At 37.0% G+C, this 24113-nt stretch overlaps 2 protein-coding genes across 2 annotated transcripts; both read right to left on the minus strand.

Moving 5' to 3' along the window:
- Window positions 1-10079: 10079 nt before the first annotated feature.
- LOC121793816 (ethylene-responsive transcription factor ERF106-like) lies at window positions 10080-10878 on the minus strand. Its single transcript, XM_042191856.1, has one exon. The coding sequence runs from the start codon at window positions 10735-10737 to the stop codon at window positions 10270-10272; it is 468 nt and encodes a 155-aa protein (XP_042047790.1). The 5' UTR covers window positions 10738-10878; the 3' UTR covers window positions 10080-10269.
- Window positions 10879-12867: 1989 nt separating this feature from the next.
- Window positions 12868-16571, minus strand: LOC121797314 (polyadenylate-binding protein 1-like). The gene is made up of 7 exons (XM_042196066.1): window positions 16415-16571; window positions 16137-16334; window positions 15951-16053; window positions 14607-14677; window positions 13783-13974; window positions 13591-13709; window positions 12868-13259 (listed from the first exon to the last, which is right to left on the minus strand). Exons 2-7 carry the CDS (start codon window positions 16266-16268, stop codon window positions 13214-13216), a joined length of 663 nt encoding a protein of 220 aa, XP_042052000.1. The 5' UTR covers window positions 16269-16334; window positions 16415-16571; the 3' UTR covers window positions 12868-13213.
- Between the last annotated feature and the right edge of the window lie 7542 nt (window positions 16572-24113).

Consider the following 24113-nt stretch of genomic DNA (forward strand, 5'->3'; position numbering starts at 1 on the left):
ACACATCACTCTTGTTCTGATTTCACTTCACTCTTGTTCACAAAACACATCACTCTTGTTCTGATTTCACTTCACTCTTGTTCTGATTTTACTTCACTCTTGTTCACAAAACACATCACTCTTGTTCTGATTTTACTTCACTCTTGTTTACAAAACATCACTCTTGTTCTGATTTTACTTCACTCTTGTTCACAAAACACATCACTCTTGTTCTGATTTTACTTCACTCTTGTTTACAAAACATCACTCTTGTTCTGATTTTACTTCACTCTTGTTCACAAAACACATCACTCTTGTTCTGATTTCACTTCACTCTTGTTCACAAAACACATCACTCTTGCTCTGATTTCACTTCACTCTTGTTCTGATTTTACTTCACTCTTGTTCACAAAACACATCACTCTTGTTCTGATTTTACTTCACTCTTGTTTACAAAACACATCACTCTTAGCATGATTTTACTTCACTCTTCACTCTTAGCATGATTATTTTTGGGACAATTCAACATTGATATTATAATTAGATCAGAGCAAGAAGAAACAGAAAGGGGCTACATCTGAAATGCATAGCTAAAATCTCACAAAATTCAAATACTACACTACATCCCATCATAAAAATTGCAACGATAGCTTATCACCTAATGTTAATTCCCTAATTAAAGGAAATCAAAACTAAGAAAAACAGAAGATAAATTGGGAAATGCAGGCTAAATTATATCATAGATCTGTGTGTTCCCGCTCGGGGTCAGATGCCACGATCATGTGCGACAAGATGTCGTAGAGCGGCCCGCCCTTGGCCATCGCCTCCTTCTTCTCCTTGATCACCGCGATGAGCTCCTTCCGGAGCGCCGCCTGTAACACCCCGACTTTTTCTACCTTTTTATTGAGTTCTTGAAAGGACTGTCGTTTGTGCACTTGAAAATTTTTTCGACCTTGTTTCTTTTGTCGAAGAAGTATTTCACTTTTGAGGCCAAACAATTATTCTTCCTAGCCCAATTTGAAACCCAATTGTTACGAGCCCAAAATGATACCTACACGAAAGAATAGACCACGTATCAAATACACTTTCGACAACAAATCGAGACGAAAAGTTGGATAAGAACCGCGTCACATCAGGCACGTTTTCCAAGTGGATAAGAACCACGTCACATCAGGCACGTTTTTCAACGCCGCATTAATTACGCGTCACATCGAAACGAAAAGACGTGAATTTTTGTCTTTTATGAAAATATTTTCTATAAATACAACCTCCTTTCATTTCATTTCATTTCTTTTCTTTCGCAATCGAGAATCCGAGAGAGAGAAGAGAGAGGAGAAGCCGATGGCGGCGGATCCGCGACGGCGGATTCGTGGCAGCGGCGGCAGCAGTGAAGGGAGAGGGACGAATCGTGTCAACGTTTGTTTCTACCGTTCGTTTTCTTGATTCAAGAAGGTATAACTAAGATTTCCTTCTCATCTCCTTCATTGAAACTTTATTCTTGAATCCTACATGCATATAGAGGGTGTAGGAATCATAGATCGCAAAGTTAATCGGTGGGAAAGTGAGTTTGCTTGAGAACTTTGATAGTTATGCTATTGTTGATTAAGTTGTGTGAAGTTTGATTTGAATCCTTGGTAAATGATCTAAGTTTATGTGCAAACATGTTAAGAGAGTCTTATCAAGCATGATTGTGTGTTATAAGCATGAGAAAATTTTGTTTGGATGATTGTGGAAGAAACTCAAATTTCGAAATTTTGAGTATGAAATTTGTGGTGTTCGGACAGTGGATTCCGACGTGTATTTTACTGACCAAACGGTCGAATTTTGATACGAAAATTTTACTGAGTAAATTTCAAGGTGATTTCTGTGTCTCGTATAAATTTCAGCCCTTTTTGTCGAAAAATGTATTTTTGAAAAATGTTTGAAGTCGACTGCGCAATTCTGCCAGTAACATGTGTTCTCGGCCAGAATGTTTCGAAATCTGTTTGACCGACCAAATGACCACCGATCGATTTGATTCTTGAACTAGATGAAAATTTGGAGTGTCTTCTGAGTTTTGTGAAAATTTCAGTCTTATTGGACATCGTATGAATTTACGGTGAATTTTTCAAATGAACTGCGCAGTGCTGCTAGAATTTTATGTTCCGATCAGAGAGTTGCATAAATGTTTTGACTGACCAAATGACACGATTTCGGTGTGAAATTTTAACTGGGTGAACTTGAATGTGTCTACTGTGTTGTGACCAAATTTGAGCTTCATATGAGGTCGGATGGATTTTTAGTGATTTTTACAAAACGGTCGCGCAGTTCTGCCAGTTTTATGCCTTAATAAAATAGTGCTTATTTTCAAGATATATGGTGTTATATGATGCATGTATATCTAAGGAGTGTGTTTATTGGTGTGGTTAGGTGTTGCACTTTGAAATATGTTATGGTGTGTTTTTCCCTCTTGTGTTGAACATTGGGTTGGGTAAATTGAGAAAAACGATGAGAGAGGAACGATAGGACATGCATAGAAAAAAATGGGTTTATGGAAGGCTGACTTATGTTGTGATGTTGGCAAGGATTATTGTGTGTACGTGAGCACAAGGAACGAGGGTTGCCTTAAATGGATATTGAATGGTTTAAGCAAACGAGGTGGGCTTTCTGTTAAAGTTACAGTTTTTTTTACGAAAAGTATATTTATGTGAGCTTTCGAACTAAAATGTTTTTATGAAGGTTTTTAGTTTACTATAAAGTGGTTATGAGAATTGTTTTATGTGCTTTCTATTTATTATATGATGTTAAGTGCGAGCTTGCTAATTAACGTGAAGTATTATGAAAAGTGCTATTTGCTTGGTGTTATTATATGATGTTATGTGTTGCTTTACGATTGCTTATGAAGTGTAGCCTGCGTTGATTCTTGAGTTCGGCTTTGACCGATAGAAATGAGTTTTGATCCAAATACGTTTACGACGAAAAAAAAAGAGATGAAGTTTTGAAGTTTTGAAGGTTATATGTGCTTCTTTTGATGAAAGAAAGATGAGTTATGTAAAAAAAAAAAAAACGGTCTTACAGAAAAATAAAGTTGAAAAGGTTATGTCAAGCCATATTTTGTTTTGGAACTATGCCTATCTGACTGCAACGATGAATGAAATGGATTGATGGGTGACCGTGGGAGGTAACCACTTCCCAGGCACTTGAATGTTAAGATATGATGAATGATGAAAGGAACGATGAATGATGAATGGAATGGATTGATGGGTGACCGTGGGAGGTAACCACTTCCCCGCCACTTGAATGGAATGGATTGATGGGTGACCGTGGGAGGTAACCACTTCCCAGGCACTTGAATGTTAAGATATGATGAATGATGAAAGGAAAGATGAATGATGAATGGACTGATGAATGAACAAGAGATAGTGAAATCGGGTTTGTCAGATACGGCATATGTTCCAGGAAAATAGATCGAAAGATCGCTTTTGAAAAAGGAAAAGAAAAATGTTTAGTGTTCTCGGACTTTTCCTAAAATCCCGAGTTCACTCAAGGAGTGGCTTGACAAAATCTATTTTTATAAAATATATTTTGGCACGTGTCCACTGAGTACACCAAGTACTCAGCCCTGCATGTGTTTTCTCTATGTGCAGGTTGAGCGGTGACGAGCGCGGTGTGTGTTGAGCATGAAAGTGAAGAAGATTGTAAATAAAACTTTCTGAATATATTATGTCTTCATACATAATAGTATTCTACTCTCGAATGCTTCCGCCAAGTATTGTTGAGATAATTTTATCTCGAGTTGCTGATTGTTGAAAAGACACTCTGATTTTATTCGAGCTTTTCCCATTTGTTTGGAGCTAAAGTCGAGTTTGCACTCTGTGTATCATACACTCTGATATATATTATTCTTTTAAGCTAATTGAGTCTTTCTTATGAACTGTTATTCTTAAATGCTATTCTTAAATGTTTGTCCCTTGGTCACGATCGCCTCGTTTGTAACACCCCTGGGGTGGGCGGGCGTGACAGAATGGTATCAGAGCAATTTTTCTTTCCGCTCTGGACCCGATAGTCTTTTTCAGTCTTAGTCTAGATTCGATTCGCTAGACTAAAATAAGGTTAAATTTGGAAGGCTCAACATCCCGCTTCGCCACGCTCAACCAAGAAAGAGGTATATTTTTTTTTTATTTGAAAATTTTTATGAGAAAGTTTCGGAGAAAGGACGACGAGAAAATTTTTGAGAAGGAAAGAGGAGAAAATTTTATAAGAACGAGGAAGTAGATTCTTTCCATGAGGGATCGATTTCAAGTTGAGAAGAGTAATTGCTGATGTTTAAAAAAAAAAAAAAAGCGAGTTGTGAAGAGGAACGATTGATTGTTTGTTTTTACATGAAAGATGAAAGTTGATGTTCAAGTATGTTTTGAGTTTTGAGTCAAAACTTTTACTTTAAAATTGAAATTAAGATTGTAAATTTTTTAAGGAAAGTGTGAAAGTGTAAAGGAAAATTTTTGTTTCTAAAGTTTTGAATGTAAATGTGAAGTGTGAAAGTGTTTTGCTTTGGGATGTGAAAGTGTTGTGTGTGTTATACTAAGTTGTTGAGATATGAGATGTTAAAATGTGTTGTGAACCTAGAGTGCCTAAGAAATATGTTAGATTGAATGATATCGAATTTAGTTGTTGACAACTGCAATATCACTTTTCCGAGTGATAGGACAAATGGAAATATGTGGTGTGAACTCGAACTTTATCGAATGATTACAAATTCAGTATTGTTTTTCCCTGAATGACAAGAACAAGGAGAATGCGAAAAGACATAGCATATGATAAAGAGTTTAAGAAAAGAAGAAGTGCAAATTGAAGAGATGTTCCAAACGAGAAAACGTTCGAGGCAAGAAGAGATGCGAAATGATGTAATCCTACAATGGAGGTAGAGATCATACCTGCGATCTAATAAGATAAATCCGATCTTCGGCCAAAGGTGGCGATGCAACAAAAACGACCGTTATAGCATGTTGAGAGCGCGAGAATAACTACAACGTTTTAAAAGAATGACGGTTATCACGTGCAAAGAATATTATGAAGATACGACTTATGATTAAAATGTTTCTTAAAACGATGTTACCATTTTGGCCTCAGAAAGACGAGCGAGGGAGTGTGACCCTCGTAACTAGAATGAAAATTTTAATCAGCAGTACTTACTTGGATCCTAAGAAATTCTTTCTACATTCTTTCGATTAACAGGGAGCCTTGTCAATTTAAGACCCTGTTTGACTCAAACCTTGCAAGTAATGCTCATTATTTCTTTTTCCTATGTCAAGTCATGACTCATTTTTCAGTTCTTGAAAATTTGTGCTTGTCTTTGTAACTTTGGACATCTTGATTAGTAGTCCTCTTTGATTCATCTTTCGTAAGGAAAATATTTTGACTTTATGAACTTCCGCCTTTGAACTTCATTTCTAAAGTTGTTTGTAGTTATGACCTTCAGTACGATCTCATTCCCAAACATGTTTCTTCAAATGAGGGAATATTCTTCTTGAAACTTTTGTACACCTTTTTATTTCGTAACTATGCATGCGACAAGTTCTTCCTTGCAGAAGTGAAATTTTTAGCTCAGTTTCACTACATATATTGTTTCATGCTCCATGATTTTCTTTCTGCAACACCAAGTTAAGGCTATTGTGTCTCTTTTTCCTTAACGTGGTTGATCTAGCCGATCTTTCTAAAAAGTTCACTTCACGTTGGTTGCAACCCTGTGAATCCATTGATGTGACATCATTATTCAGTAACATGATGTCGTCGAATCATGATCAGTGCTACCTCATGATATTTGTCTATGCTTCTAAATCCTCCCACGATTGATCATCTCATGTCATGACATGTTGGAACCATCATTCATTGATGCCAAAATTTTGCAAATTTGATTTGACAATTGAAATATCTTATTTGGCAGCCTACTATGGAATTTGAGACCTGATTCAGTTTCATCCTGTTTTCAAGGCAATCTCATATTCTTTCGAGCTCTCGTCAGAAGTAAAGTCTTAACCTTTATGAGTTCATCTGAAACCTTAATTCCCAGAATGAACATGATCAAGATCAATGAAACTTAGACCCTGCCTTATTTTTTTCAAACCAATTTCTACAAGTTGGTGATGAGATCTAAAAGAGTCGAACTAGAAGTGTTGTTCTTGTTTTCTTGATTAATTCTGCAACCTTTCTGATTAAGACACTTTCAACAGTGTTGCTACGATTTTGAAATCAGTTCATATCCAAGTAAGACTGCTTGATCAATTTTCGAGTTCTTGATACTAGGCTTGGAGGAAAGGGTGAGGTTGAGCTTTTCGAATGACGTAAGCAAATTTCGGGACGAAATTTTTGTTAAGATGGGTAGATTGTAACACCCCGACTTTTTCTACCTTTTTATTGAGTTCTTGAAAGGACTGTCGTTTGTGCACTTGAAAATTTTTTCGACCTTGTTTCTTTTGTCGAAGAAGTATTTCACTTTTGAGGCCAAACAATTATTCTTCCTAGCCCAATTTGAAACCCAATTGTTACGAGCCCAAAATGATACCTACACGAAAGAATAGACCACGTATCAAATACACTTTCGACAACAAATCGAGACGAAAAGTTGGATAAGAACCGCGTCACATCAGGCACGTTTTCCAAGTGGATAAGAACCACGTCACATCAGGCACGTTTTTCAACGCCGCATTAATTACGCGTCACATCGAAACGAAAAGACGTGAATTTTTGTCTTTTATGAAAATATTTTCTATAAATACAACCTCCTTTCATTTCATTTCATTTCTTTTCTTTCGCAATCGAGAATCCGAGAGAGAGAAGAGAGAGGAGAAGCCGATGGCGGCGGATCCGCGACGGCGGATTCGTGGCAGCGGCGGCAGCAGTGAAGGGAGAGGGACGAATCGTGTCAACGTTTGTTTCTACCGTTCGTTTTCTTGATTCAAGAAGGTATAACTAAGATTTCCTTCTCATCTCCTTCATTGAAACTTTATTCTTGAATCCTACATGCATATAGAGGGTGTAGGAATCATAGATCGCAAAGTTAATCGGTGGGAAAGTGAGTTTGCTTGAGAACTTTGATAGTTATGCTATTGTTGATTAAGTTGTGTGAAGTTTGATTTGAATCCTTGGTAAATGATCTAAGTTTATGTGCAAACATGTTAAGAGAGTCTTATCAAGCATGATTGTGTGTTATAAGCATGAGAAAATTTTGTTTGGATGATTGTGGAAGAAACTCAAATTTCGAAATTTTGAGTATGAAATTTGTGGTGTTCGGACAGTGGATTCCGACGTGTATTTTACTGACCAAACGGTCGAATTTTGATACGAAAATTTTACTGAGTAAATTTCAAGGTGATTTCTGTGTCTCGTATAAATTTCAGCCCTTTTTGTCGAAAAATGTATTTTTGAAAAATGTTTGAAGTCGACTGCGCAATTCTGCCAGTAACATGTGTTCTCGGCCAGAATGTTTCGAAATCTGTTTGACCGACCAAATGACCTCCGATCGATTTGATTCTTGAACTAGATGAAAATTTGGAGTGTCTTCTGAGTTTTGTGAAAATTTCAGCCTTATTGGACATCGTATGAATTTACGGTGAATTTTTCAAATGAACTGCGCAGTGCTGCTAGAATTTTATGTTCCGATCAGAGAGTTGCATAAATGTTTTGACTGACCAAATGACACGATTTCGGTGTGAAATTTTAACTGGGTGAACTTGAATGTGTCTACTGTGTTGTGACCAAATTTGAGCTTCATATGAGGTCGGATGGATTTTTAGTGATTTTTACAAAACGGTCGCGCAGTTCTGCCAGTTTTATGCCTTAATAAAATAGTGCTTATTTTCAAGATATATGGTGTTATATGATGCATGTATATCTAAGGAGTGTGTTTATTGGTGTGGTTAGGTGTTGCACTTTGAAATATGTTAGTGTGTGTTTTTCCCTCTTGTGTTGAACATTGGGTTGGGTAAATTGAGAAAAACGATGAGAGAGGAACGATAGGACATGCATAGAAAAAAATGGGTTTATGGAAGGCTGACTTATGTTGTGATGTTGGCAAGGATTATTGTGTGTACGTGAGCACAAGGAACGAGGGTTGCCTTAAATGGATATTGAATGGTTTAAGCAAACGAGGTGGGCTTTCTGTTAAAGTTACAGTTTTTTTTACGAAAAGTATATTTATGTGAGCTTTCGAACTAAAATGTTTTTATGAAGGTTTTTAGTTTACTATAAAGTGGTTATGAGAATTGTTTTATGTGCTTTCTATTTATTATATGATGTTAAGTGCGAGCTTGCTAATTAACGTGAAGTATTATGAAAAGTGCTATTTGCTTGGTGTTATTATATGATGTTATGTGTTGCTTTACGATTGCTTATGAAGTGTAGCCTGCGTTGATTCTTGAGTTCGGCTTTGACCGATAGAAATGAGTTTTGATCCAAATACGTTTACGACGAAAAAAAAAGAGATGAAGTTTTGAAGTTTTGAAGGTTATATGTGCTTCTTTTGATGAAAGAAAGATGAGTTATGTAAAAAAAAAAAACGGTCTTACAGAAAAATAAAGTTGAAAAGGTTATGTCAAGCCATATTTTGTTTTGGAACTATGCCTATCTGACTGCAACGATGAATGAAATGGATTGATGGGTGACCGTGGGAGGTAACCACTTCCCAGGCACTTGAATGTTAAGATATGATGAATGATGAAAGGAACGATGAATGATGAATGGAATGGATTGATGGGTGACCGTGGGAGGTAACCACTTCCCCGGCACTTGAATGGAATGGATTGATGGGTGACCGTGGGAGGTAACCACTTCCCAGGCACTTGAATGTTAAGATATGATGAATGATGAAAGGAAAGATGAATGATGAATGGACTGATGAATGAACAAGAGATAGTGAAATCGGGTTTGTCAGATACGGCATATGTTCCAGGAAAATAGATCGAAAGATCGCTTTTGAAAAAGGAAAAGAAAAATGTTTAGTGTTCTCGGACTTTTCCTAAAATCCCGAGTTCACTCAAGGAGTGGCTTGACAAAATCTATTTTTATAAAATATATTTTGGCACGTGTCCACTGAGTACACCAAGTACTCAGCCCTGCATGTGTTTTCTCTATGTGCAGGTTGAGCGGTGACGAGCGCGGTGGGTGTTGAGCATGAAAGTGAAGAAGATTGTAAATAAAACTTTCTGAATATATTATGTCTTCATACATAATAGTATTCTACTCTCGAATGCTTCCGCCAAGTATTGTTGAGATAATTTTATCTCGAGTTGCTGATTGTTGAAAAGACACTCTGATTTTATTCGAGCTTTTCCCATTTGTTTGGAGCTAAAGTCGAGTTTGCACTCTGTGTATCATACACTCTGATATATATTATTCTTTTAAGCTAATTGAGTCTTTCTTATGAACTGTTATCCTTAAATGCTATTCTTAAATGTTTGTCCCTTGGTCACGATCGTCTCGTTTGTAACACCCCTGGGGTGGGCGGGCGTGACACCGCCGCCGCCTTGTTGACGGTGGCGGTGTTGTTGGCCGCTGGAAGAGTGATGATTGGAGACACCGATGCAGATTCCTTCGTCGGGGAAAGAGAGTCACTTGAATCGCGAAAATATTGATAATTTCCAATCGAATTCCTCTTCAATCGGACGAATCGGCGGTAGGAGAGCTGAGAACTATTTTGCAGAAGAAGGAAGAGGAGGAGAAGAGAAGAATGCGGTTTCTTTTTCAAATGCCAATGATGTAATCTAATTTTGGATGTGCAATGACCATTATACCCCTGCCTTATTATTGTGGAGTAAATTTGTGATTGAGGGAACTAATATCTCATTAAATTCAAAAATTAATACTAGCCCTTGATTTTTTTGATCTTGTGGCTATTATTTGTTCTCTAGTTATATGGTTAAGAAGTGTTTGCCATAGATCATGACCCTATATATATATATATATATATATATGTTAATATGTACTCTCTAAGTGTCATTATTAGTGGCATACACGTACTCAACATGTATAAGAGTACTAAAATCACGTTTTATATAAACTGGCTTCAAATTTTTGTACGTGAGGACATTTATAATGGGACAAGCCAATATAATGGTAAGTCTGAATGATAATTAAATGAAGATGCATAGAATTTAAGTTTGGGTGGGAGATTTGTCGTCTACATTGAACTACTCCTCCACTATTCAAAACTGTAAAACTTTCACCATACAAAATAGTAGTACTAGCATCTCACACACAAGTATTGTAGTAGTAGTAGTAGTACATAATTTTCCAAATACTAGCAGTTAATTAGTATCAGTTGTTGGTATCCTTTTTCCGGCCGGCGTTGGAGGGCAGAGACGTTTTCCCGGCGTCAAACGGAAAATTCAAAATAGCCTTTCTGCCCCTCATTTTGAAAGCAGCAGAGTCATATGCCCTTGCTGCATCCACATCGGTATCATACGTCCCCAGCCAAACCCGGCTCCCTTTCTTCGTCGGATCCCTTATCTCCGCCGCATACTTCCCCCACGGCCTCCTCCTCACTCCCCTGTACCGCCTCCCCGCACTGTATTTCACTTCACCTTTCACCTCCTCCTCCTCCTCCTCCTTAATTATCTGCAAATCATCCTGGGCAACCGGAGATTTGAGATCCGACCCGGATGAAGGAGACTCGATTTCTGAGAAACAGAGTGTAGTCACGTTGTCGAAGAACGAGTCCGCGTCTTCGAGGAGGTGCTGGCGGATCAGCTCCAGCATGCGCGATGATGCGTTCGAGGCTGTCATTTTCTGAGAAAATAAGTTTGGAATAAATGAAATGGGGAGCTTAAATATATAAATATGATCAAGCCTTGCGATTTTATTCCACAGGAAATTAAAAGATAAGTACACAGTGTTTTGTCGAGGATGATGGCTGCATTGTTAAATATCTTTCTGAAAATAAATTATATAAATAATACTTTTCTAAATAATTTGGATTGGCTGGAATTGTATAACGACATGTGCAGCTGTTCGGTGATAAAATGCAACAATGCTCGCAAGTGGGATATGATGATTGATGATGGAATGTATATGACGGCTTCTGCCTAAACTCCCATTTAAGGAATTTCATTCGTTTTCTATTGTTTTTACCGTTTAATATTATACCGGACTCATCAATTCTCAATATTTTTATATTTTTATAACTGCTCCCACGTTGATATTATTTTTTTCAACATCCTAATTTCTAATAATTGAATCGTCATTAATGTTGAATAATGAGAATGTATCCATTACCAATTTTTATGACTATTAGACGACGAAAAATTGTGTTAATAACAATTTATATTTGTCTTATTATAAACTAAATTAATATACTAGTAAAAAATTATTTAAATTAGTGAACTAATTATCTCAAATTCAATTTAAAGTTGAACCATGAATAACAGATTAACAGAAAATTACCAAATAATTTAAATTGTGAATTAAATTTTTGGTTAATACTACTAAAAAGTAATGTAATACTAGTGGTGTATTTTTTAGTTCGACATTCGACAATGAAATCATAACATGGAACTAGTTATTATTTTCATTATCAATCAATATTCTATTCTCTCCATCCTACAAAAGATGTCACACTTGTTGGACGACACGAGATTTTAGGAGGTTTTATTTTGTGTGTTAAGTGGAGAGAGAAGATATAATATTTATATTAATGCGAGAGAGAACTTTTTTCATAAATAGAAATGTGACATCTTTAGTGGGACAAACTAAAAGGGAAAGTGAGACATCTTTTATGGGACGGAGCGAGTATCATCCAATATATGAACATAATTTAGTGTGAATCGAGTGAGACTAAATAGTAGAATTTGAATATTGTCATCTACATAGTTATATTGATCAAAATTCTAACTAAAACCTATAACATTCCATCCTGTTATCAATTGGCAGCGCAAAAAATTTGGTGTCGAAAGTGTGAGCAATCTAGATTGGAAATATCAGATTTATTAAGAAGCCAAGTTGTGGTGGATAATCAGTTGGTACCTACTTGTAGTCTTGACTCTGGAGGTGACCTCGATATTTTATCACAAGTCTTCACTTAACTAAAGTCATCCCAAACACCCAATTATGGAGTGGCCCTTTTTGAACTAACCACCGGAGAAAGTGGATATATAAAAATGATAGTCCTACTGGTATAATCCATGTATTCTATAAAAATAAAATTTTTAGATATATCATAAGTTGTAATGTGAAAAGTTGGTAGGAGTACTTAATAGAAGAGATATAGAAAGAAAAAATTATTGAAATATAATTATTAGTTGAGAATTTGATCCATCACCTCATTAGAAATAAAAAAATTGTTGAAAATGAATATGAACTAAAAGTAGTAGTAATTTTTTTTGGAAAGAGACCGAAATAACAAAAGTAAACGGTTTTGTAAGACAAATGAAGTAATATTTATATAAGATTGAACAAATAAAATAATCTTACTTTTTAGTGGTATTTCTTTTTGTTTAATCTTTGGACGAATTTAAATTAAGGAGGAATCAGTGAGACAATGACATCAATATCAATCTTGAATTTTTGAATCGTGACCGATATAGAGAGCTAATTATCACAATTTATTAGATGCAAGCACTCAATTTAGTGAGGTCTTTCGTTCACAATTTGAATATCAAAAGGTTCAATGATAATTGATATTACTTGATAATCAAGGGTGATAACACTCCCCCTTTCTATATATAACAAAGTTTGGTGGATGAGATTATATTAGAACCAAAGAAGAAAAAAGTGGAAAATAACATACCAAAGCAAACACTCGATGGGTTGGGGTTGGGCCTCTACATCCAAGGGTGTTTTTTTTTGTTCTCTCTCACCAAAATGAGTAAATCCCAGTTCTGCTCATCTAAGTATATTTTGAGAGATTAAGAGATGAAATTGCAAGAATGAAATATTCTTCTCGATTTAATAAGAAATTTTCTCTAACAAATGTATGGCAATATGATATCCAACCCAGCTGCACCTAAACAAGGTACGTAATCATCTTACCAATTTGATTTCTTGCTTCTTCTATGTCCTGTATGAGGGGTTGTAATTGAATGCAGCAACTAAGGGCACAACATTCCAAACTCTGAAGATACAAGTAGTTTAAATGGTAAAAGTAAAATTGGCCTATAAATCAGCATGCCTTCAGAGTTAAATGTGATGAGCAAGTAAAATTGGCCTATAAATCGGTATGCCTGAAAAGCTTCAGGAAAAACCACTTTGAGCTCGGGCAATTGCATCAATATGGCCTGTAATACATCGGACGCCTATACCTTGGAACCCTCCTACAAAAAAAAATATCAATTCAATTCAAATTATTAATGAAATAAGTAATTCATAACTACTTTAAATTCCTATCAGAAATAAAGTCATAAGTAGCGCAAAGGGTATGAGCGTCACGCACCCAAGAATTATCCAAATTTTAGAGTATAAAACAAATTTTTAAGCACCAAAAGTTTAAGTCACTAGTTAAGATTCATGCTAGGGCAAGCACAAAATATTACTCCATATAAAGGGCGGCTCAAAATATTATTTCAACATGACATAAAAATTAGCCTAAGACATAATTATATCCTTTGCTTTCTAAGCCACAAAAAGGGGTTCAGCATTTCTTACCCGTAGGTATAAGGAGGGTAGGCATAAGGCGCAGGCATATAAGGCCTTTCAAAATATGGACTTGGGTGTCTCCCTCGATATTGCTTCATTCCGGGAATATTAGTTCGTTTGGCAGACACCTGTTCAATTCCAAATATATAATCGATTAAAATTATTCATTAAGCTCTGCTACCAGACCAAGCAAAAACCAACCTTCAGTTGACGACCATTCAACTCTGTTTCATTGAGCAGTAGAGCATTTTGAACAGCCTCAACTTCCACAAATTCTACATATGCAAAACCTTTGGGCTGCCCAAACTTATCTGTCAAAATAGTTACCCTATTGACAGTCCCACATGACTGAAAATGTTGCTGTACCTCCTCAGGTGTGCATGAATAGTCAACCTGTATAGGGATAAGAATATGCTCAGCTTTGTTTGCATACATACAACTGAAGCACAAGTCTTTTCCTGTCTCCTGACGCTCCAAACTATGGACATCTGTAACACTATCACTCCCACCTTGGTCAAGTTTTTCCAATGAAGTAACAACTTCTACTAGATTAATGTTGAGTTGATTCATTCAGCATTTTCTTATCTTTTATTACAACTAGCTTAGTCACAATTTTAAACAATTTTAGATACAAAATAATTCTTATCTTATGTAAAAATGAAAAAGTTAAATACACAGACACACACACACACACACTAAATTGTCCTTATATATTAAGGAATAAAAACTTCTATAATAGAATAGTGATGGATAAAGTAATGAAGCAAATTGAAAAATGGAAAGGACAAAATCCATACACTTACATAATGTATAGTACAGCATTTCAATTCTGGCATGAGAAATAAATAAGCAGATCATGATATATTGCCTTGTAAATTGTAATGACCGAGAATTAGCCATAGTTCATTATGATTCATGGTATATTGACCCAGTTACCTATATAGACATCATAAATAGGAAAACAACAAATTTGTTGCAACGAAAAACATTGATTCTGGAAGAAGATACAAGGACAAGAAACTCACATTACCAACATAAATGGAACGAGAATCAACTTCCTCCTTTTCAGCCTCTGTAGCAGATGCGATCGTTGAATCTTCAAACAAGCACCAGAAAACAATATTGTGAATCATCCTTTTAATGGCATTCAATTATTCAAGTTAATGGTTAGATAAACCTTATGGCAGAATGATGGCAAATAAATTCCAATAGAAACAAAGCAAGCAATAACTATGCGTATATAATCAGTGCAAGAACACTTCCTTAATCATCTAAGATTCTAAATTATACTCCTACTAGTTTTTCACTATTACTTCGCCCGATAGAAAAAAATAAAGAACTTTAATAGGAAGGTTAGTTACAGTTACTGGCACCATATTTGATCGCAAGAGAACCTTGAGAATTAATTAAACTGAAATTTCAATTTACGGAGTAAATATTGTTTAGACTGAGTTCTTTAGATAGATATTTATTGGTAGTCATGGACTAAGCTTATTTATCAATATGGGCATCATTGAGATATCTTGACTACTTATCCGATATTGAAAATAATGTCTAGATACAAGCCTGCATATTCAGATTGATACCAACTATGCTAATGATATCACTTGAATTTACATTAACTTAACTTGTGTTTCGCAAATCTTTGAAACAAAAAATTTAAAATGAAAAATCTAGTGAATCCTGAAATTACAAATATCAAGCATTTGACTAAAATCCAAGCTATCCCATATCTTGAACATAAGATGCAAAGGATTTGCATATTTCACTTCGTATAGAAATTATATTCGCCTCATATTTCAGCTTTACCTAATAAAGCCATGTGTGTGAAAATTCCTGATGATTGTTGTTTTAATTGAATTAATCTAGAGATCTGACAACAAACAATAACACCCCATCCCCCGTGTTGTGACATACGAAAAAAGTTCCAAGTCTCAAATGAATTCCAGACTCAATGATTGTATCTATCGGGCATCTAATACACCAAATACATGACACAATAGAATATAACGATAACCATTATATCCATTTGTGGGCATTCAAACATCATAGTACAAGCTCTGCAATCTAAACTTTCAAAACAGAATCCATTTACCAATTTACATATTAGCACCAATTTTATTTTTAAGGCACATTCCGTTGCATCCCGATGCACAAGCTCCGCCCTAATTAAGTTCTAATAGTAATTAATAAACCCAATTTAGGATTATTAAACCCTAGTTGGATTTAACTAGGGCTAATGCACCAAACATCCCCATGCCCACAAGTTTTTTGCCTTTGAATTGACCCTGTCTCCTCGCACCAATTTTTATTTACCGTTTCTCTCTCCACAAAAACAACAAGTTAACAGATGAGATAAGGAAAGAAACCTTGAGTTGCGCCCATCTCTTTCTCCACTTTTTCTTGCATTTGGCGAAGCGCCCCAGCTTCTTCCTCAATCTCCTGCAATCTTTTTCTCATAGTCTCCAGCTCCTATAGATCAGAGAGCAGGCATCAAGAACACACACATACATAGATACATAAATCTGGAGGCATGCAGAGAAGCAAACATATACCTCTGATTTGGAAACGGCGGCGGCGGCTTCAGCGTCGGTAACTAGGTCAGAATCGGATTCCATGTAGGCTTGTTCGGGCACGTCACCGCCGTAAACATCATCATCTGGCTTCTGCTGCCCTCGGAACTCCATAGGTCTCTCTTCCTCTATCTATGGGTGTGTGTCGGTTTCTCCGTCTCAAAAGCAGGTGATTTTTACCTGCGATAAATAGTCTTAGAAATAAACAATGAAACTGAAACGTGAGAGAGATTTTGGTTTAGAAAATCCAGCTTTCTTACTATCTTGTGAGAGCAGAGGCGATTGTGTTTGGTTGAATAGGGCTTTCGCTTCAAAGTTGAAAGAGCAGCTGCAGATGAACAGAAGGCATAAAAATGATGAAACCGCCTTTTTATCGTAGAAAACATTTCATGTTTGCTGTCAATATTAATAAATTTTCTACGCTTTTTAGTTTTTATAATGGATTCGTATCATTTAATGACAAATTTTGAATGGAAATCAATTTATTGTTAGTAGATTAATATTTATAAGTTGTTTACAGGGTCAATCAAACAATGTTGATAGACTTCGTTTGATAGAAACAAGGTGTTTTAAGAACTAAGTATGTAATGTTTTAGTACTAATATTATTAGAATCATATCGCACGAAATCAGGCAACAGATCATATCGAATTAATACGATAATATATTATGCCATATATATCTCATTGTAATTATTGTAAAATAGGTTTACCATATTTGTAGGATCTTGTAGCCTATATAACAATCTATGTATTCTATATACAATGAATAAGAACATGATTTCCCCTATTGAGTTTTAACATGGTATCAGAGCATAACGATTGTGGCTCAGAAAAATATCATCATAGCCGATAATACCTATTTCTCGACCTTTTCAACCAAAATCGATCCAAAATACCCATAACCTACATCCAAACATGTCAGACACATAAGATACGAAGGAGGTGGAACAAGCAGTAAGCCTCAGAAACAGCAAAAGCATCACGGTACCGTTCAAACTGAATGGTAGAAACTACCCGTTGTGGGCACGATTGATCAAGGTGAAGATTGGAGGCAGGGGCGCCTACCCACATATCAAGAATGATCCCCCAGAACCGGGGATCAGGGGATACGACGAATGGGAAGAGAACGACCTCGTGGTATTCTCGTGGATCGTCAACAATATTGAAAACGACATCACCGCGGACTTCGCCCATCACCAGACCTCGAAGGCCTTGTGGGACAACCTCGCCGTGACGTTTGAGAATAAGGTCGATCAATACCTCATTTATGACCTGGAAGATAAGGCAATTAACATCAAACAAGACAACATGGACCTAGAAACATACTACAGAAAGATTCACGGATTGTGGATCAATATAGATCGGAGTCAGAAACAACCGATTAGCTGTTGTGATAAGGGGATCGACCAATTCCGGAATTACTCAAATTCCAAACGGCTCATCAAATTCATGACCGGATTAAATCAGGAATACGACTCAATCCGAAGGGAGATCTTGAAGGAAGAGCCGGCGCCATCAGTGGAGGCGGCGTATGGATGGGTGAAGACGGAGGCGGCTCGACGTCGAATCATGCCACCGGCGTCGTCCTCACCCACTGATGAAGCCAACGGCGGAACCGAATCATCCTTTGGCAGGGGAATCAGATAAGGTTTCGTCGCACAGAATCAACGATCGCCACACCGAAGCAGCGCGCCACCACCGCCCCCCGCGGCCACCTGCCGGCCGGGAAACATGGTTGATACATCAAAACTATGGTGCTCACATTGCGGAAAGCATAATCACACTTGGGAGAAGTGCTTCAAACCGGATTGGTGGGAGGAACGGCAGAAGGCGAGAACCTCCCCAGCCTAGGCGAAAATCGCCATCGGCGTAAACGGAGAAGGGGGTCCCGCGATGAATCGAGGCCGGAAATCATGGGGAATCAACCGGAGTCGGAATGGGGATGCGACAGGAGTTTCCATCGGCCGGCGGCAACATGAGGGGCGCCAGTAATTTTGCGGAATGGACGGAAGTCGGAGGCGGCGCAACAGCCAAAGGAGGTAAAGACCCCATTTTACTTTGCAGAATTATAAGTTTCATCCCCTGAAGTTTGCAAAATACAAAAAAAGACCCCATCTACATATATATGAACCCCAGACTTCCAGAAAATTAGAAAAAGACCCCCAGCTGCAAATAAATCCGAAAACTACCCCAATTTTGTTTCAAAATTTTTTTTTACACCCTTAAGAGAGATTTCCGATGCATTTCATGTTTATGACATCACTGAAAAGAAATCGAAAGGTTGTATATTTGATTGTGGGGCAACTGATACCATGACTCCGGATAAAAATGATTTTCTTGATTATAGTGAAGATGCTGATAGATCATATATTAGAACTGCGAATGGGGAATTAATTACTGTTGTAGGTTCTGGCACGATTGCAATATCACCCACACTCCGGCTTAAGAACTGTCTCTATGTTCCTACATTGTCTCAAAGATTGATGTCTATAAGTCATGTGACAAAGGAGTTGAATTCCACACTCCTAATGCATCCTGATTTTTGTATTCTGCAGGATATTCAGACGAGGAGGATTCTTGGGTGTGGCACTGAGAAGCAAGGGCTATATTACGTGGACGAGATAGCTCAACATGGAAGTGCGATGCTGGCTCACGGATCCACAAAACAGGAAACTTGACTCTGGCACCGAAGACTAGGACACCCCTCTCCTGGTTACTTTAAATTACTTTACCCGAACCTTTCTATTTCTTCTGATTTTTCTTGTGAGACTTGTGTTTTGGCCAAGAGCCACAGACAGAATTTTAAACCTACAAACACTCGTATGCAATATATGTTTTCTTTAGTACACTCTGATGTTTGGGGCCCTGCGCCTTTTGTTGGTGGAAATGACTTTCGATATTTTGTGATTTTTGTGGATGACTATACTAGGATGACATGGATTTATTTTTTGAAACACAAGTCAGAAGTCTTTGATAGATTTGCATCTTTTTTTAAGCTGATCCGGACACAATTCCACACCACCATAAAAACCCTTAGGTCAGATAATGAGAGGGAATTTGTTAACACTGTTATGATCCAGTTTTTTTTAAAAATAATGGGATAATTCATCAAACTTCTTGTGCCTAAACACCTGAACAAAATGGGGTAGCAGAAAGGAAAAATAGGGTGATTCTAGAGATGACCCGAGCTCTTATGATCGAATCCAAAGTTCCTAAACATTTTTGGCCCGAAGCCGACGCTACATCTATCTATCTAATCAATCGCCTTCCAACCAAAATCCTGAAAATGAAAACCCCCCTCGATATCCTATCCAAACAAGCCCAAATTCCCGAATACCTCAGCCTCCCTCCTAAAGTCTTTGGTTGCACCGTTTACACCTACATACCTAAACATGAAAGAATGAAACCATCCCCTTGTGTAATCAAATGTGTTTTTGTGGGATATGGGGTGAACCAAAAGGGGTACAGATGCTATGATCCCAACACCAAAAAAATCACCACGATCATGAACTGTAATTTTTGGAAACCAAATTCTTCTACCACACTCACCTTAGTAGTCTTCGACAGGCCCTTCCGTGTAGATTGTTTTGTGACAATAAGACAACTATCAGTATTTCTGAAAACCCGGTACAACATGATAGAACCAAACATGTGGAGGTGGACATGCACTTCATCAAGGAGAATATTGAAAGCCAAGATAGTAGAAATGCCCTACGTCAAATCTGAAGACCAACTGGCGGATATCTTGACAAAGGCAGTAAACTCAAAGTCGTTTCAAGAGGTACTGTGCAAGCTAAGTATTGGGAATCCCATTACCTAGCTTGAGGGGGAGTGTTAGAATCATATCACACGAAATCAGGCAACAAATCATATGGAATTAATACGAGAATATATTATGCCATATATATCTCATTGTAATTATTGTAAATTAGGTTTGCCATATTTGTAGGATCTTGTAGCCTATATAACATTGTAATCTATGTATTCTATATACAATGAATAAGAACATGATTTCCCCTATTGAGTTTTAACAAATATCTTATAAATTCTGAAAATGTCTGCATAACCAAATTTATAAACTCGGAAGAGATGATTATAGTTTTTCTAACTTGGTAATGGAGATAGTAAAGTTTTATTGGAAAAACCTCGAGGTTACAATGTAGAAACAACTAAAAAGAGATTGTTGTCGAGAATAAAGTGAAGGAATGGTCCTTTGATGGGGGCTCATTTTCACATTTAATTAGGCGTTCGTTGTTGACTTTATTTTACAATAGACTATAATGATATGCGAGGTTTGTTAGCTTTATTTCTGAAATACGAGTTATGATATGTTTCATTTGTCAACTATAATCACTTCGACATGTTTCCAAAAAGCAATTGATGAACCTTATCTAGGGGTTTCTAAGAGTGTCCGGGGCGGCGCGCCGGCCGCCCCCAATCCGCCGCCGCCCCGCTGGCCTATAGTGCGAGAATCGTCCGCCCCGAGGTGGACGAATTTTTTAGGGCGGACGGCCCTTCGGCGAGAAGAGTGCGAGGACGCGCCGGCCTATAGCAAGGCGGTGCGCGGCGCCCCAGATACGAGGTAGGTGAATTTTTTTTTAGGAAGATTACAAGCATGTAGACAAAAAAGGAGGCGGGGCTATTGTGGCCGTCCGCCTATAGTGGATACCCTAATGACACTAGCTACATAAGATGTTAGGGCGTGTTCACCCTTCCAGTTTCCCGATTCTAATAAACCCAAGAAATGAATTATGTCCAAAAATGGAGTACTATGACCCACATATTTAAATCTCGGCACCTTTGTTTAGTTAGCTCGTTTTGAGATGAATTATGAGCCAAACAATATCCACTATTTGGGTTTTGTTATTAATTTTCAAAGTGGAAGGATGAAATTAGCCCCTTCCAAAATTCACCAAAATTCAGTCTGGGTAAGAGGAGGATGAGGTGGAAAGTTAAGGGTGATTTTGGAATTTCAGCATCAAATCTTGATTGAGTTTTCAATGCAGATAGCAAGTATCGGCCTTTTTCAAAGAAATGAATTCTCCTCTAATTCGCATGCGAGCTTGGACTCTCCAAAATTAATTCGAAGACAACAAACTGTAAGAAATTATAAGACTAACCCTATTTCTTGCTATTTTTCAAAGGTGAACACGCCCTAATTGGTCATGAAGGGCCATGTGAAGAACTAGTAAGGTGACATAATTCCAAGTTGTGTGTAAATTCTTTTCTTAATTGAAGATTTTTGGCCAACATATTACCCCATATGGAAAGGTTCTCATTTTGCTTATTTTACTAGGTACGGAGTACTATTTTTTATTGAATGAAACATTTAACTATATTCTTTTTATCTGTATTAGAATTTAGGTTAAATGTTGTGACGGAGGATGATACAAGGTTCTAGCTTTGGGGTTCTAATTATTTGTTGAATCACTTGAACTTTTTTTTTCTTATTGCCGCAGACGATTAGCTGCATGTTAGATATAAATGTTGCTGATAAAGTAAAATCAAGATTCCGTGATTCCTAATAAAGCAAGTCAAGAAAGAGTGACGGCTCCACTGCGCTCAAGGTGTGCTGACAAGGTAATGCCTTACAAATGACTTATGATGAACGTGAAATGATGATTTATGTCCATATTAGCTTTACGCATCAATCATACTAATTCCTTCAAATTTCTTAACGACTTTCCAAGTGAGATCAAATGCACTATTCGTTATCATCTTTCTTATGGATAATCAAAATGAGGATCATTGTTATCTGGTTTGTCTGATATGCACTCTATGGGCAGTTTGATCTATTCCCGGTATTATCTGTATGCATGCTGCATCCTTGAATGGGTGGTGGTATGTGCAATGTCCTTTCGAGGGCAATAACCGCGTTAGTTTTTGTTTCTAATTTGGTCTGTGTGCCCCAGTTCGTCACTAAGCACTTATTAGGGTTATATGTGTTTGGATATTTTGTGAATAGTTGTCCATGTTGTGTGTATGTATGTACTATGTATATACAGATTATTGGGAACAATCTATGATATAATTCTAAATGTTTCTCCCTCCGTGCTACAAGAGTGTACATTAGTTCCTTTGTAGTCCATGTTGTGTGTATGTATGTACTATGTATATACAGATTATTGGGTTCGATTGGTTGCCTATGTTAGAAAATGTAGTTGAAGCAAATACTATCATTATTTTACAATACTTTCTAACTTTTCATGGTAGAGATAGGTAACCCTATTTATTGTTTGGTTGCAGATTAGGAATTCTTCTGCAGTATTTTTGTATATTTGGTTCAAATAGCAAAATAATATGATATGCAACCAAAAAGACCATTATATCCCTTAAATTAATTTGTAAACCCCATGTTACCCTTGAACCCAAATTTAGCGGTAAAAGGGAGGCAAAAATTTCAGAATCCCGCCACCATATTTTTCACCCATTCTACATATATTAAAATTTCAGCCTCTCCCTCCCATTTTCATTGACAGTGTAGAACTATTGGAAAGCCTCCTTCCAATCTCTGCGCGTGGGTTCGAGCTCTAAGGACGAAGCACAAACTTCGGTCCATCCAAGTAGATATAAATTGTTTACCGGTGAGTCGATTTAAATTTTGTTGTGCTATGGTGAAATGGTGGTTTATGCTGTGATTGATCGCACAAGTATATATTCGCATTATCCCAATTCTTCGTTAAAATTATTTATCAGAATATGGAGTATTTTGGGTTTCATGGTTTAATTTTTGTGTTTTTGTCCGAATTATTTGTTCTAAATTTGACCTAACATTATGCTAATGTGTGGATTGTGTTAATATTTTTTAAGTTTACTGTGTATTTGTTGAATAAGAAATTGCTTGGTGTCTTTTTGTCCAATGCTCCTAGGCATCCCTGCATACAAGGTTTGAAATCAGCATATGTTTTTGGAATAAAACACCATCCAACAGAGGATATAAGAACTACCAATACGGGCAAACCTTGAAACACTTCCATCGTTCGTCACTGCAACCATCAGATATTGGCTCGGGTTTAACCAACAAAGTATGTTGAAGGTTCAATACAACACGTAGTACAATGTGTACATAGCGGCTAACCGTATATGAAGAACGCATAAATTCAAATCCCACAAGACGAGTTTTCTTGTGATGAGAAAGAATCCCCAAAAACATGGCCACTTGCTCTTCGACAGTTACAAATCTGTGATCAATAAGCCCACTGTAGTCCCGTAGGAGGCGACATAGCCTTCCAAAAGTGTTCCTATCCATCCTCAGATTATCTATACATGACCTGTCTGTAAGCCTAACCATTCTGTTGATATGATATACTTGTTTAGGCCTTTTGTTTATCAAACTATAACTGACATTGGCCCCAGCTCGTTCCTTTCTTTTGGACCTGCATCTAATTACCGAAACCAGGATGCACATAAGAAGCAAGTTTGTTTTGTAATTACGAACAATTTCCTCCAACACTAACATGTATTCAGCCATTTTCTTCCGGGACGAAGCATCCTATGTTTGGGAATGGAGTAATTAGCATAATCATTCATGCAAAAGATAAAAAAATGCAGAAATGGAGTAATTAGCATAGTCATTCATCACTGCCACAAATCGGCATCTCAACAATTCCTTCCAAAAGATACAAATAGACACCTCAACAATGCAAAGCAAAAGATAAAAAATAACAAAAATGGAGTAATTAGCATCTGCATTCATCAATGTCACTAGTTCAACACTGTAACACAAAAGTTAAAAAAATAGTGATTTTCATAAACACCTACTAATCAAAAAATATCACTCATTCAACAAATTATTAACATCGAGGCATATAACAATAATTTTGTGAATGCACAACAAAATCATACTCCAATTTTGTGGATGGAGACAAGCCATCATAAATCTCAGACTTTGTATTCATTCCTCAACCAAAATATACCTAGGTCGATAAGTAATTAGGATTGTAAAGAAATCGATACCT

This window comes from Salvia splendens, chromosome 3, assembly GCF_004379255.2.
Source record: "Salvia splendens isolate huo1 chromosome 3, SspV2, whole genome shotgun sequence".
Lineage (NCBI taxonomy): Eukaryota > Viridiplantae > Streptophyta > Magnoliopsida > Lamiales > Lamiaceae > Salvia > Salvia splendens.

What these genes read in the sequence shown, in the direction of transcription:
- LOC121793816 (XM_042191856.1), bottom strand. Translation starts at nt 10,737, where the DNA reads ATGACAGCCTCGAACGCATCATCGCGCATGCTGGAGCTGATCCGCCAG.
- LOC121797314 (XM_042196066.1), bottom strand. Translation starts at nt 16,268, where the DNA reads ATGGAGTTCCGAGGGCAGCAGAAGCCAGATGATGATGTTTACGGCGGT. An exon ending in AGAGATGGGCGCAACTCAAG is followed by an intron (nt 14,678 to 15,950) that starts GTTTCTTTCCTT and finishes GCTTGTTTGAAG; the next exon opens with ATTCAACGATCGCATCTGCT. An exon ending in GTTCCATTTATGTTGGTAAT is followed by an intron (nt 13,975 to 14,606) that starts GTGAGTTTCTTG and finishes ATCCCTATACAG; the next exon opens with GTTGACTATTCATGCACACC.